Source organism: Caretta caretta, chromosome 6 (assembly GCF_965140235.1).
Source record: "Caretta caretta isolate rCarCar2 chromosome 6, rCarCar1.hap1, whole genome shotgun sequence".
In the NCBI taxonomy this organism is placed as follows: Eukaryota; Metazoa; Chordata; order Testudines; family Cheloniidae; genus Caretta; species Caretta caretta.
Genome location: NC_134211.1, coordinates 68,027,094 through 68,040,179, shown reverse-complemented (window position 1 = coordinate 68,040,179; position 13,086 = coordinate 68,027,094). Strand labels below are relative to the sequence as shown.

At 43.4% G+C, this 13,086-nt stretch overlaps 1 protein-coding gene across 1 annotated transcript in view; it reads left to right on the top strand.

Moving 5' to 3' along the window:
* Positions 1–1,566: 1,566 nt before the first annotated feature.
* Positions 1,567–13,086, top strand: part of CAPN3 (calpain 3) — a 76,671-nt gene continuing 65,151 nt past the window's right edge. The window contains exon 1 of the mRNA XM_048854941.2: positions 1,567–2,200. Within this exon, the coding sequence (XP_048710898.2) occupies positions 1,910–2,200 (291 nt within the window). The 5' untranslated portion in view covers positions 1,567–1,909. The remainder of the gene's footprint in view (positions 2,201–13,086) is intronic.

Sequence of the window (13,086 nt, the reverse complement as noted above, 5' to 3'; positions counted from 1 at the left end):
TTTCTCTTTATACACACACAAAGTATTAACTGGAAATTTCGGACAGAGACAAAGACTAGAAATAAACATGATTTTAAAACAATAATAGAGCACTTTTCATCCACAGATCCCAAAGCATTTTCAAAGAGAAGGGCGAGTATCATTTTCCATATGGGGAAATGGAGGCACAGAAGTGAAATGACTTGATCAAATTCAATGGTAAACCTGGGAACCCAAGTCTGCTCATTCTCAATCCAGTGGCCTATCCATTAGATCACACTGCCTGCCAAAAACATAGCTTGACTTTTTGTTTTAATACAAAAGTTTATCTTGAAAGCTGACATCTTACAGCACAACTTTCATGTGAACATTTGTGTTTGTCATCAAGTAAGCTGTTCCAATTTCCACATGTGTCTGCAAAGGGAAACCCATTTTCCACTCATTCACTGGAAAAGTTGAAGTGTGGACTTTTAAAATTAAAATCAATAATATAAAATATGCTTAAGTAGAAAAAATGCCATATCATCTTTCATTGCCAATTAATCTAATTATATAATTTGGGGAATCTGATCTATCTGGCTGTGCAGAATGCATTAATGGTTGAACACTCATTCCTATAAAGGAATTCAAAGTCCTGCTATATTTAATGTATGTCACTAGGAATATGTTTTTTTCCTAGATTTAGAGTATAGTCTTAGATTTGACTTATGACTTCTCCGATTTTATCTAAGACATTGAATTGTCAAACTTGAACTCTTCCTACAATATCAGAACTTCAAGAGCAATGTAAGGTGTCCATTCAAAGGGTTGCTTTGCCATAAGGACTTTGGCTAGACACACAGTATGACAGCTGTGCCATGATAATTTTCTAAATATACCGATGTCTCAAGTAGGCACCCAAGAGTGAACTATTAAAAACCTGCAGCTTATTCTCCTATAATTTTAGCCTCTGATCCTGCAAATATTTACATATGTGCTTAACTCTACATACTGTAAATAATCCTATTGAAGCCAATGCCTGTGCCTTCACAGCAAAAAAAAATAAAATAAAATAAAAAGAGGTGTGTTTTATGTCAAGTTAGCTATCTCAATGTAAAATCTAAGTGGAAACAAGGCACCATAGCTTGACATACCTAGTCAAGTTAAGCCTGACAGCTGGGGTGGGGAGAGTATAAGGTTGACCTCAACTAGCTACATCATGGTAAAAATTACCTGTGCCTTGTCCCCATTAGGACTTTAAGTCAAGATGGCTCTCTCAGTGTAAAGGCACACCGTTTTTTTTTTGCAAAGAAGACTCTGCTAATGAATAAAGTTAAACAGGTACATAAATCTTTGTAACATCAGGACCCATCATAACAATAAGGAACATGCTATAAAATGCTGCTTAAAACCAAAATGTAAATGTAACTTGCAGTTTCACCTTTTTTTGGAATTGAAAAAAAAAACCTATGTGGCATTGGGAATCAGCCTACCCATGTCAATCCTTCTCTGAGAACAAGCCCTGAATAGGAAGAAACTACACATCAAATTGACTCTCTCTCTCTCTCACTCACCCCACCCCCCATGTTTATTTTTAGTTTTCCTTGTTGAAATCTCTCCAGGGTACAGACACACTCTCACACACATGCTGTAGACACACCAACCCCAGACAGAAAAGTTACTTAACAATTTCTCTTGTTTCCTGTCAAGGACCAAATTTTGATTGCTGATAAAATTACCATAGCAAGAAGCTCAGGAAGACGTACAAATTGCTCTATCCTATGACATTTTATCACTTTTAATGTGACTTGGGCACTTGCAGTCAAAAGAGAGAGCCGTTCAACGGTTGGTTTTTTTCGGTGACTTCCTCTTTTCTGTAGTTTCTGTCCAGGTTGCAAGAGCTTCCTTTTTATTTTCCTTTCTTTTTTAATTTTGTTCAAATCTGATTTCCATGCCGTCGGCCATAAATGCTGTGCTGGCTCAACAGACAGAGGCTGGATCAGTTCCCAGCACCAGCATTAGCACAACAGCTGAAACAGGAGGAGGTTCAGGGGGTATCTACTCGGCTATCATCAGTCGCAACCAGCCCATTATTGGAGTGCGGGAAAAGACCTTTGAAGAACTCCACAAGAAATGCCTGGAAAAGAAGATTCTTTATGTGGATCCTGATTTCCCACCTAATGAGAGCTCCCTCTTCTACAGCCAGAAACTACCCATCACATTTGAGTGGAAAAGACCCACAGTGAGTAACTGGTCTGTCTAATTAAAACATTGAATGCCTTTTTGTATTTATAAATATATCAATGCAGTTATCTGTACTGAGCACATTGCCTTCGGGGGAAACTATACACTGGAAACATATTTCTGTAGTTGTTTTCTAGGACTGGGAAATTACTGTCTAGGATCTGTGGGGATAGGTAAGTGTAGAGAGAATATAAATAATCACCTGAAAATCAATAGGATTGATTGATTGGATTGATTACTTGGAACTTTTAATTTTTTGAAATGTATTTTAATTGGCTTTTACTTGCTCTGGTTTGTTTGGAATTTTCTCATCTGAAGACACCAAACGAAACAAATTTTAAACCCTCTCCTCTTTCTCCAACACACACACTGGGGCCTGAGTAGATTTATTTTTTCAACACTACTTTATTTTACTGGTGGGTTTCTTAATTTTATTTCACTACAAATAGCCCCTTGGGCCCATCTTTTCATTTTCAGAAGTACCTTTGGAAGAACGCTCTGAATTATACCCATGTCCAGTTAAGTCAAAAAAGTTGCATGGATGTAACAGAGCAGAATCTGGACCACTTTCTTTTATTTTATTATCTCATCATTGATTTCCAGTATCACTTGTTCCTAAAGGCAAAGCTGGTTATCCCATTATCTGTCTGCCATGAATTGGGGGGTTATAATAATTACCAAGTTGGATTAATGTCTACTGGGTCCCAAATTCACCAATATTTCTGCCCTTCCTGACAGACTTCTCCCTATCCAGCTTTCCCCTCAGAGTGAATTCTCCCTCCAAGGTCCTGAATCCCAACCCTAGATGGACTCTTGTTTTTCCTCTCACTCCTAATATTTCCTTCCAAGTGAGGCCTCCCAGCTCATCCAACAGGCAGCCAACCAGCTGTACATGGTGTTGCTGCCTGTTACTGTTTCACTACTTCACCTGGGTGAAGGCCAAATGCTAAGGATTTTGCTTGTATCCATCCCTGATTGTTATGGGCTTCCTTTTACATATGTGCAGCATTATCCCATACTTTTGTGCCATAATGAAACATCATGGATTGAGCTGATGATAGCATAGAGCTAGAAGGCCAGTGGCCTTGGAATGTGGGTATTATAGAACCAGAAGATGACTGTAAAGGTCCATTACAGTTATTTCTCCACATAGTGAGAAAATGAAGGGCAGGAAGATATTTAGTCCCAGCCTGTAATGATATCTTATGCAGGAGTAATCCATACAGTCTGGGATAAGAGCTGCATTGATTTACATCTCATGCAACATCACTGAAGTTCGTCTCTCTATGTATTGACAGAGCATGAGGCAGAACCAATCTTTAAAATGCAGGACAGTTCAATCAAAACTAGAAGGAGAATTTATGTTGGAGTGAGTTAAAAACATTTCCATTTAGCCTATCTGCTGCCCCAGGGTTTCCCTAGAAATATCTGGTTATCCGTTAAGTGGAGCAGCAATTGAATTGACTGGCAAGGGAGATGCTTTCTCATACCTCTACAGGAGGTAAAGTGATACAGCAGCGTGTAGTGGCATAGTCAGTGGATATCAGAGGAGAACTGAATAAAGGTATGTGGCTAAATAAAAGTGTTAAACTGAAAAGGGTAACATTTAACACCCATGTTGCACAGGTATAAATGACTGCACAAGGTGGAGGATTAAGCCTTTGGTTTCTAGGACCCCATCCCAGTGATCTTTACTCCACCCTTATAGAATCATCTTTGCTGCAATTTGAGAGCTGTATAATAATTATTATGTGCCAACAGTGTGCACAGGGCTGTACAATACACAGAAATGCAACTTAAAAATCTAAATATCAGATCCTAAATTATTTTCCACACTGTTTCAATGCTAATTTTCATTGATATAAAGGAGACAGCATAGTTGAGAGGTTAGAGCAAGGCACTAGAAGTCAGGAGATCTGGATTCTAACCCTGGCTCTGGCACTGTGCTGTGTGATGCTGGGCTAGTCAGTAAGGTCCAAATTCTCAAATATGTCCACTAATTTGGAGTGACAGTGTTTGGATGGACCAACTGGAGACTCACTGCAGCTGTTGAGCAGACTCAGCTGTAAATATGCACATGTGGGTGCTGAGCACCTCTGAAAATCAGGTCATCACTGTCTCAGATTAGACACCTAACGATAAGGAACTTTAAATTAGTTCACACTTTTTGAAAAATTATGCCTTACCCTCTCTATGCCTGTTTCCATAGGTGTAAAAGGTAGAACACCCACTATTGTAATGTGCTTTGAGATCTTGAAAAGTGCATATAAATGCAAAATATTGTAGCATATTATAGTGAGAGGATCCTTTCTCTCCATGTGAACTTTCAGAAGCAGATACATCAGCAGCTTCTCTTATAATCCAGTCCTCCTCCTTCCATAAACTGAAGCTAGAGTTTCTTGTATTTGTTGCTGCAGTCTGCAGACTGAACCAAGACTTTGCTTCACTGGTATTTAGAACCACAGCTCAAATGTGCTTCTTCCCTGCTAGGAGAAGAACTTGTCTGATAATGTTACAGACAGGAATAGCAGTAATATGTTAATAATAGGACGCCATACAGACAAATTAATATGATCAGTAATACTGCCGTCAAGGGTATTTTGCTAAAGGATTAAAGCATACATCAAACCACCAGAAGTTCAAGGCTAAACTACAGAAGTACATATCCATTCCATAAAGACACTGACATCTTCCATTCTTACTTAAATTCTGGGGAGGGGGGAAAGCTTTGTTAAAATAGAGTTAAGATTGTAAATAGATAAATTTACAACGGTATTCTTAGAACATTGTAGTTATTTTAAAAATAGTTTGAGAATCAGGTAATTCAAAAGCTGTAGTTTAAAACAAAACAAAAAATGTCAGACAGTTTGGAAGTACTGAGAGACCATTCTAATACCACCTTTAACTCTGCTGCCTTTCCCTGACTACCATATGTATGTTATATATGTGGTGTTCTCCCAGAAAGAATAAATGTACATTTTAAATGGAGCAAGGTCTATAGATTAAAGTACAAGACTGGGAAATATGGGTTCTATTCCTCACTGCCAGTGACTTGCTGAGTTACCTGATGCAAGTCATGTAACCTTTTTGTGCCTCGGTTTCCCCCTCTATAGGATGGGAAATAATACTTACACGTATGTTATTTATTCTACTAATTATTATGCTAAGCCCTTTGAGATTCTTGAACGGAAGGTGCTATATAAGTGTCAAGTATTATTATTCTGGCAACAGTGATAAAAAAAATTAAAAATTAATATGATAGCAGCGGGTGCTGTGCAGCATGCAAACGTTATTGCATCTCTTGTATTAATCATAAATAATAATAGTGCTCTCCACCATTGGCTCTCAACCTTTCCAGACTACTGTATCCCTTTCAGGAGTCTGATTTGTCTTGCGTACCCCCAAGTTTCACCTCACTTAAAAACTACTTGCTTACAAAATCAGACATAAAAATACAAGTGTCACAGCACACTATGACTGAAAAATTGCTCACTTTCTCATTTTACTATATAATTATAAATCAACTGGAATATAAATATTGTACTTACATTTCAGTGTATAGTCTATAGAGCAGTATAAACAAGTCATTGTCTGTCATGAAATTTTAGTTTGTACTGACTTTGCTAGTGCTTTTTATGTAGCCTGTTGTAAAACAAGGTAACTGGCTAGATGAGTTGATGTACCCCCTGGAAGACCTCTGCATACTTACATGGGTACGTGTACCCCTGGTTGAGAATCACTGCTCTACACCTAATTAGCACTTCTCAGTTGTAGATATCAAAGTGCTTTATTATTAGCCCTGTTCTTCAAATGGGTAATCTGAGGTTTAGAGATTAAGTGATTGACCCAAGGACCCACAGTGTCAGTGATAGAAACAGGAATAGAATCTAGGCTTCCTGACTTCCAGCCCTGAGTTCAATTCACTACATGAATATAGGCCTATATTGCATGTGCAGGATGCTCAGAATTTTGGTAACTCTCCACTTAGGCTGGGAATATAGAACTGCAATTTGAGGAAGGGTTTCTCCGTGACATTCTCACTGCATTAATGTTGCAATGAAATAGTTATTGTAACTGAGACAGGGGGTTCACAGCCTAGGAACCAACCACTCTGATATCTGGCCCTGAAGCCACTTATCTCAGGAACCACTAACAACATAAAGAAATCTGATCCCCCACCTGATCTCTTAAATAATTGGCCTGTGCTGTGAAGACATGGGGACTGCTCTTTGGGTTACTGTCAGAAGGACAGACTGCCATATACAGCAGCAGTGAACTTTGTCAGAGGGACAGGGGAACAGAAGCATGTAACTCTAATCAGCTAGTGACTGCCATAACATGATCTGAATACACACAGGCTTTACTCAGGCAAAACTTCAGTTGACATCTATGAAAGTTTTACCAGAGTAAGGATTGCAGGATCCCACACAGTGTTTATGTTCAAACTATACTTTAAACTGGTTTACATGAATAGTATATAATTAATACCTCACAGTTACTGCATAAGATCAAATCATCTAATTGAGAGTGTAAGACAAGATAAACTCAAGGGCCAGATTCTCTACTGCACCTCTCTCTTCTACTCAGCACAGGACTGGATCACGATCATTAGGGAGCTGCTTTTAGCTCTCTGATTCTCAAGCTGTCCTGGTCCTAATGCAAATTAGAACATTTAGGAGTTGTTCTAACTTAAAACATCTATCACTGCTTCCTAAGTGACCATATGCTGGCTGAGAATTGGAGAGCTCTGCTCCATCCCATCTGCACCCCATCACACCTCCATACTTCCCCCTCCCGGTCCCCCCACCCCCAGTGGCTGGGGAAGACTAATAGAGGAACTGGCTCCAGTGACTTTTCACCAACTGAGTATTCCCTTCTGCTGGCAGATTCTCAACTGGCCAGTTGCAGCCACATAAAATCCCCTTTGCTCTTCTCAGGTGCCACAAAGAGAACAGAACTGGGGCTGAAAATCTGACCCAAGATCTTGAAGAGGCTATACAAAAAAACCCAAAGAAACCTGCGACCTATCTGCAGAAAATAAACTTTACAGGAGAGAGTGCTCTGAAGTGAATACTTACATTACCTTGTGAATACTTACATTAGAACAATGGTCCAGTTAATGTACTTCTTGGGGAGGTGGGTGTATCCTTACTTATTTTTGGAGTCTTTATGATCGTTAACTAATTAATTCTCATAACACACTTGTAAGGTAGGTAAGTATTATCCCTATTTTACAGATGGGAAAACTGAGGCACAATGTGGTTAAGTGACTTTCCCAAAGCTATACAACAAGCTAGTGACAGAGCTGGGATTAGAGGTCAGGAATTCCTGATTTTTTCAGCTCAGCTTGCTAAACCATGCTGCCTATCTAAACTTGAAGTGACTCAGCAAAAATACATCTGCATCTCTATGCACTGTTCAAGCATCTGGCAACAGGGGTTTCAACAGAAGAGCCATGCATTCCTGTGAAGAACTACAGAATAGCCACCTTCTTACAGATATATTACTTAGACTGTAAGCTCTGCAAGGCAGAGATCATCTCTTTGTTACAGGCTTGTAAAGTGCCTGCCGCCTTGTACACAGTGGAACTGGAGCCTCTAGGCACTACTGCAGTACACATAATAAATAATAATTGCACCACAAGGGAGCATAGGTTATCTAACTATATCATCGAGTTGCAGAGAAGATCCCATTGCAATACATTATGCCATCAGTATACCGAGGGATGTGCCTTGAAGGCACAGCATACCCAGTAAAATAGGCACTAATGGGATTATATTGCTATTCACTGTGCCACAAGTGTGCAAAGGGAATTACACTACAATCCATCATACAAGGAGGATGCTAAAGGGATTGCATTACAATACCTCACATGATGAGGCCGCTATGATGGCCACATTATGATAACCAGTGTTATCCCTGGTGAGAACACTGTGGGGACTTTGCTGAAGTCTCTTGATGGTACATTGCAATGTGCCATGGTGGGGGGGGGTACATCTGATTGCAGAATGAGGTTACTAAACGCTCCCCTTTAAATTAAATTACACAACAATGTGAAATTACTAAAGATATTACAATAGCATTCAGACATGATAAATGGACTTCATTACATCAAAGATACATTAAAGATTGAAAAGGGGGCCTGCTGCAATCCTGTTTTGATACATTAACACTGACATATTAATAGGAAGACTCACTTGCAGTACTGTACTTTTACATACCCATTTATCATACCACCAAGCCTCCATCCCTGCCCACCTCTTTCCACCCCCACCCCGCCCCATTCTGCCCCATTCTTTTAGATGGCATGATACTTAAAACACCAGCAACTGGTCTGCACTAGGGATGGCAGCATTACTACCACAATAGGAGTTGAACTGGAATAAACAATGATATGCAATTTTACAAAATTTCCCTATGGGGAATGGGAGGCGTCTGAGAGTAGTAAGGAAAATGAGATGGTTTGCAGAATATTGCTTTTGTCTTCAGCTCAGAAATATATTTCTGTTACACCTGTATCTGTCCACATGACCACTGTATGATTTCTGTCTTTTGTTTTGTGTACAATTTGTAGTTGAATATGATGCCATGTGAAATTACACAGTGGGTGATTGTGACGCTCTTTACCTCGGGGGAACACCCAGCACCCCCATGTTCATCCTTGTAAAATGATTGTGTGGTATCCAATGCAAAGTCTGTCATGACGGGTATCTTTGGAAGACTCACGATGTACTGAGCATTGTTGTTATAGTGATGTTATAGTTATATTTATGGGTTATAATTTCATGTATATAGTTACGAGGTTGAAAATGTATCCTCATGGCTTAAAGCAAACCCAGGCAAAAACTCTCCAAGAGCAGAGAGGCAGTTCACACCTCATCAGGACAGGTATGGGACTAAGGTGACCAGACAGCAAGTGTGAAAAATCGGGACACGGGGTTGGGGGTAATAGGAGCCTACATAAGAAAAATACCCCAAAATCGGGACATCTGGTCACCCTATATGGGACAAACCCAGTCCAGCCTCACAGGAACAAAAGACGCTGGCCTAGGCAGCAACAAAAGAATCCATTAGACCAGGGGTCAGCAACCTTTCAGAAGTGGTGTTCCGAGTCTTCATTTATTCACTTTAAGGTTTTGTGTGCCAATACTACATTTTAACGTTTTTTAGAAGGTCTCTCTCTATAAGTCTCTATATTATAGAACTAAACTATTGTCGTATGTAAACAAGGTTTTCAAACTATTTAAGAAGCTTCATTTAAAATTAAATTAAAATGCTGATTTTACACCCTGGCCTGCTCAGCCCACTGCCGGCCTGGGGTTCCGTTCACCTAGGCCGGCAGCAGGCTGAGCGGGGCCTGCGGCCAGTACCCCGGCTGGCAAGGGGCCGGCAGCCAGAACCCTAGACTGGCAGTGGGCTGAGCGGGGCCGGCGGCCAGGACCCCAGACCAGCAGTGGGCTGAGCGGCTCAGCCCGCTGCCGGTTTGCGGTTCTGTCCGCCGGCTCCTGCCAGCCAGGGTCCTGGCTGCCGGCCCCGCTCAGTCCGCTGCTGGTCTGGGGTCCTGGCCCTGTCCACATAGAGTAGGTAACTACTTTCTCCCTGGTTCTGGCCCATTCTCATCCTCTCTCTGCACTGAGATGAGGGTGAGAGTGCACTGAGAACAGGGCTGGGGGTGAAGGAGCAGGCTGGGGGTTGGGGTGCAGAGTCTGGCCAGGAGCTAGAATGAGAGAAGGGGCTCAGGGTTGGGGCAGGAGGTTTGGGTGTGGAGCACTTACTGGGCAGCTCCCATTTGGTGCGAGGGGTGCAGGTGGGAATGTGGGGGTGTGTGTGCAGGAGCTCCAGTTTGGTGCTCAGGGTGGGGGTGAGGGTGGGGATGGGGATGTGGGGGGTGCAAGAGTCAGGGCGTGGGGGGTCTGGGTATGTGTGGGGGGTGCAGGAGTCAGGGCAGGGGTCTATGGGTGTGTGAGGAGGGTGCAGGAGTCAGGGCAGGGGGCTGGGTATGTGTGGGGGGTGCCAGAGTCAGGGCTAGGGTTGTGGGGGGTGCAGAGGTCAGGGCAGAGGGCTGAGGTGTGTGAGAGGAGGGTTCATGGGTCAGGGCAGAGGGCTGGGGGGGTGTGAGGTGGGGTGCAGGGGTCAGGGCCACAGGGCTCGGGGGTGTGGGGGTTTCAGGGTCAGGACAGAGGGCTGGGAGTGTGTGAGGGAGGTGCAGAGGTCAGGGCAGAGGGCTGGGGTGTGGGGGTGGTGCAGGGGTGAGGGCAGAGGGCTGGGTGTGTGTGAGGAGGGTTCATGGGTCAGGGCAGAGGCCTGGGGGTGTGTGAGGGAGGTGCAGGGGTCAGGGCAGAGGGATGGGGGTGTGGGGGGTTCAGGGTCAGGGCAGAGGGCTGGAGATGTGTGAGGGGGTGCAGGGGTCAGGGCGGAGGGCTGGGAGTATGGGCTGGGGTCGTGGGGATGCTCCCAGCCCCCTGCCCTGAGCGGCTCACGGCAGGAGGCTGGAGGGGATATGCCAGTTCCACCCCCTTCACCAAGGTCCCCGGAGCAGAGAGCCCACTGCGGTTCTGCTTTTCCCCCTCCCCCTCCATAGCAAGGACCGTCAGCTGATCGGCCGCAGGGGGGGAGAGAAGGAGGGGCAGGAACCCTGCACGCTGGGGGAAGAGGCAGGGGAAGGGGGAAGCTTGTCTGCCCCGTAAGGAGAGAGCAGTGGGTGGGGGCGGAGAAGAGTGGGCAGGGCTGGGCAGGATTTTTAATTGCACGCTGCTGTCCGCAGCAGACAGCAGCGTGCCATTAAAAATTGGCTCACAAGCCGACTTTGGCACGCGTGCCATAGGTTGCCGACCCCTGCATTAGACTCTTGAGGGAGTCACCCCCCTTCCTTTGGTCAGTTTGGAACTGCGATGAGGTAAGGCTCACCTGACTCTGAAGGGGGGGAGGGGCAAAGCCAAAAGGGAAGAAAGGACATGATAAAAGGGAGAGACATTTGCCATGCTTGCTCTCTCTTCCACCTACACCTACAGACACCACATCAAGGGACTGAAGTGCTGATCAAAGGCTGAAGAGCAGCCAGCCAACCTGTGTTGAGAAGCATCTAAGTTTGTAAGGGCATTGAAAGTGTTAAGATCAGCTTAGAATGCATTTTGCTTTTATTTCATTTGACCAAATCTGACTTATGTTTTGACTTATAATCACTTAAAATCTATCTTTATAGTTACTAAATCTGTTTGTTTATTCTACCTGAAGCAGTGCGTTTGGTTTGAAGCATGTCAGAGACTCCCCTTGGGATAATAAGCCTGCTACATATCAATTTCTTTGTTAAATAGACGAACTCATATAAGCTTGCAGCATCCAGCAGGCATAACTGGACACTGCAAGACGGAGATTCCTAGGGTTGTTTCTGGGACCAGAGATATTGGCTAGTGTCATTCAGTTGCAAGTAACTGGGAGCAGCTTACATGCCAGAGGCTGTGCATGAACAGCCCAGGAGTGGGGGTTCTCACAGCAGAGCAGGGTAAGGCTGGCTCCCTGAGTCAAGGATTGGAGTGACCTAGCAGATCACCCGTCCAGATAACACCAGAGGGAAACGTCACAGTGGTGTGTTTATGTTTCTTTTTTAACTGGCAGCTTTGGAAGTATTTAAATATCCAGCTACATTTAACTAAAATACAATGTGCCAAACTCTGAAGTCCGTACCCTGAGTCTAGTTTCATTCTTACTGAAGTCAATGATAGTTTCAGCAGGCTGAAGTACATTGGCTGGGTTAGAAAATATACTCCTATAATCTGAAACTTCCCACAGGACACTATGCCAATTTTCGAGACAAGCATGACAGCAGTGTCAGGAAGAATGTTTCCAACAAATCAAGTGGATGGAGAGAAGTTATAAGATATCTCAAACAGCTGACTTTACAGAATTTAATCTCCCAGCCAGCTGACCAAGGCACGAAAATAAAGACCACTTTCTCCTTTCCCAGCAGTCGGCAGAATGAGATGACTTGTGGAGGGCCAGAAATTTGTTGTTATTGGACATTTGTCTCAATTCTGCGAGGGGGATAATCCAGATAGTTACATCAAAATTAATGCATCCCTGAGCTAACTACTGGGGAGGAGAAGAAATGTTCTCACACCAAAGAAACAGTTAGACTTGAAATAATGAGTTTCAGAAAGCCCATCACTGTGCTGTTCATACTGAAAAAGCTTCAGGCTGCAGCTACGGTACCTAAGACCTGTCTCTAGTACTCCTGACTTCCTATGTAGCTGTACCCACAGTTGCTGGTCTCTCTTCTCCTCTGCACCCAGAAAATGGGGTTCCTGGGAGGAGCTCCTCTTCTCTCCCCACTCTTGCTACTTCCCAGGAAATGGGATCCTCAAATGTAGTTTATCACACACACACCCCAGCACAGGAGATGGGAGTTATTAAGTAGATCTCTCTCTTTATCCCCATCTCAGGAGTTTGGGTACCTGGTTGGAAGTTCCTTCCCTGCCACCATCTCTTTGCCTGGGAGATGGGCTCTGCTTGGGGGTCTTTCTTTTTCTTCCAACCTTGCATATGGGTTCCCACGGCTGGCATATGTCCCTTTCCCCCCTAACCTGAGCTATGAAGTTCATGGATGAAGGCTGCTAAGACATAGGGGAGTCTCTTCCAACATGGGGCTGTCTGTCGTCTCTTCCCTCCTCCTGCAGTCTGGGTTGTATGGTTCGTTGTCCAGCTTAGGGAACAAACAGTTACCTCATATGAAAATGTTTCTACCTGAATTGCGTTACAATCTAGGTTCAATTCTGAGGTAAGTTATGCTGATTTCTGCCTCTGCAACCATTTATTGAAGCATTTTTAAAGATAGATGCAAGCTGCTTTTCAATCAACTGAAGAGGCACCAATTGGTTTAGCTTCTCT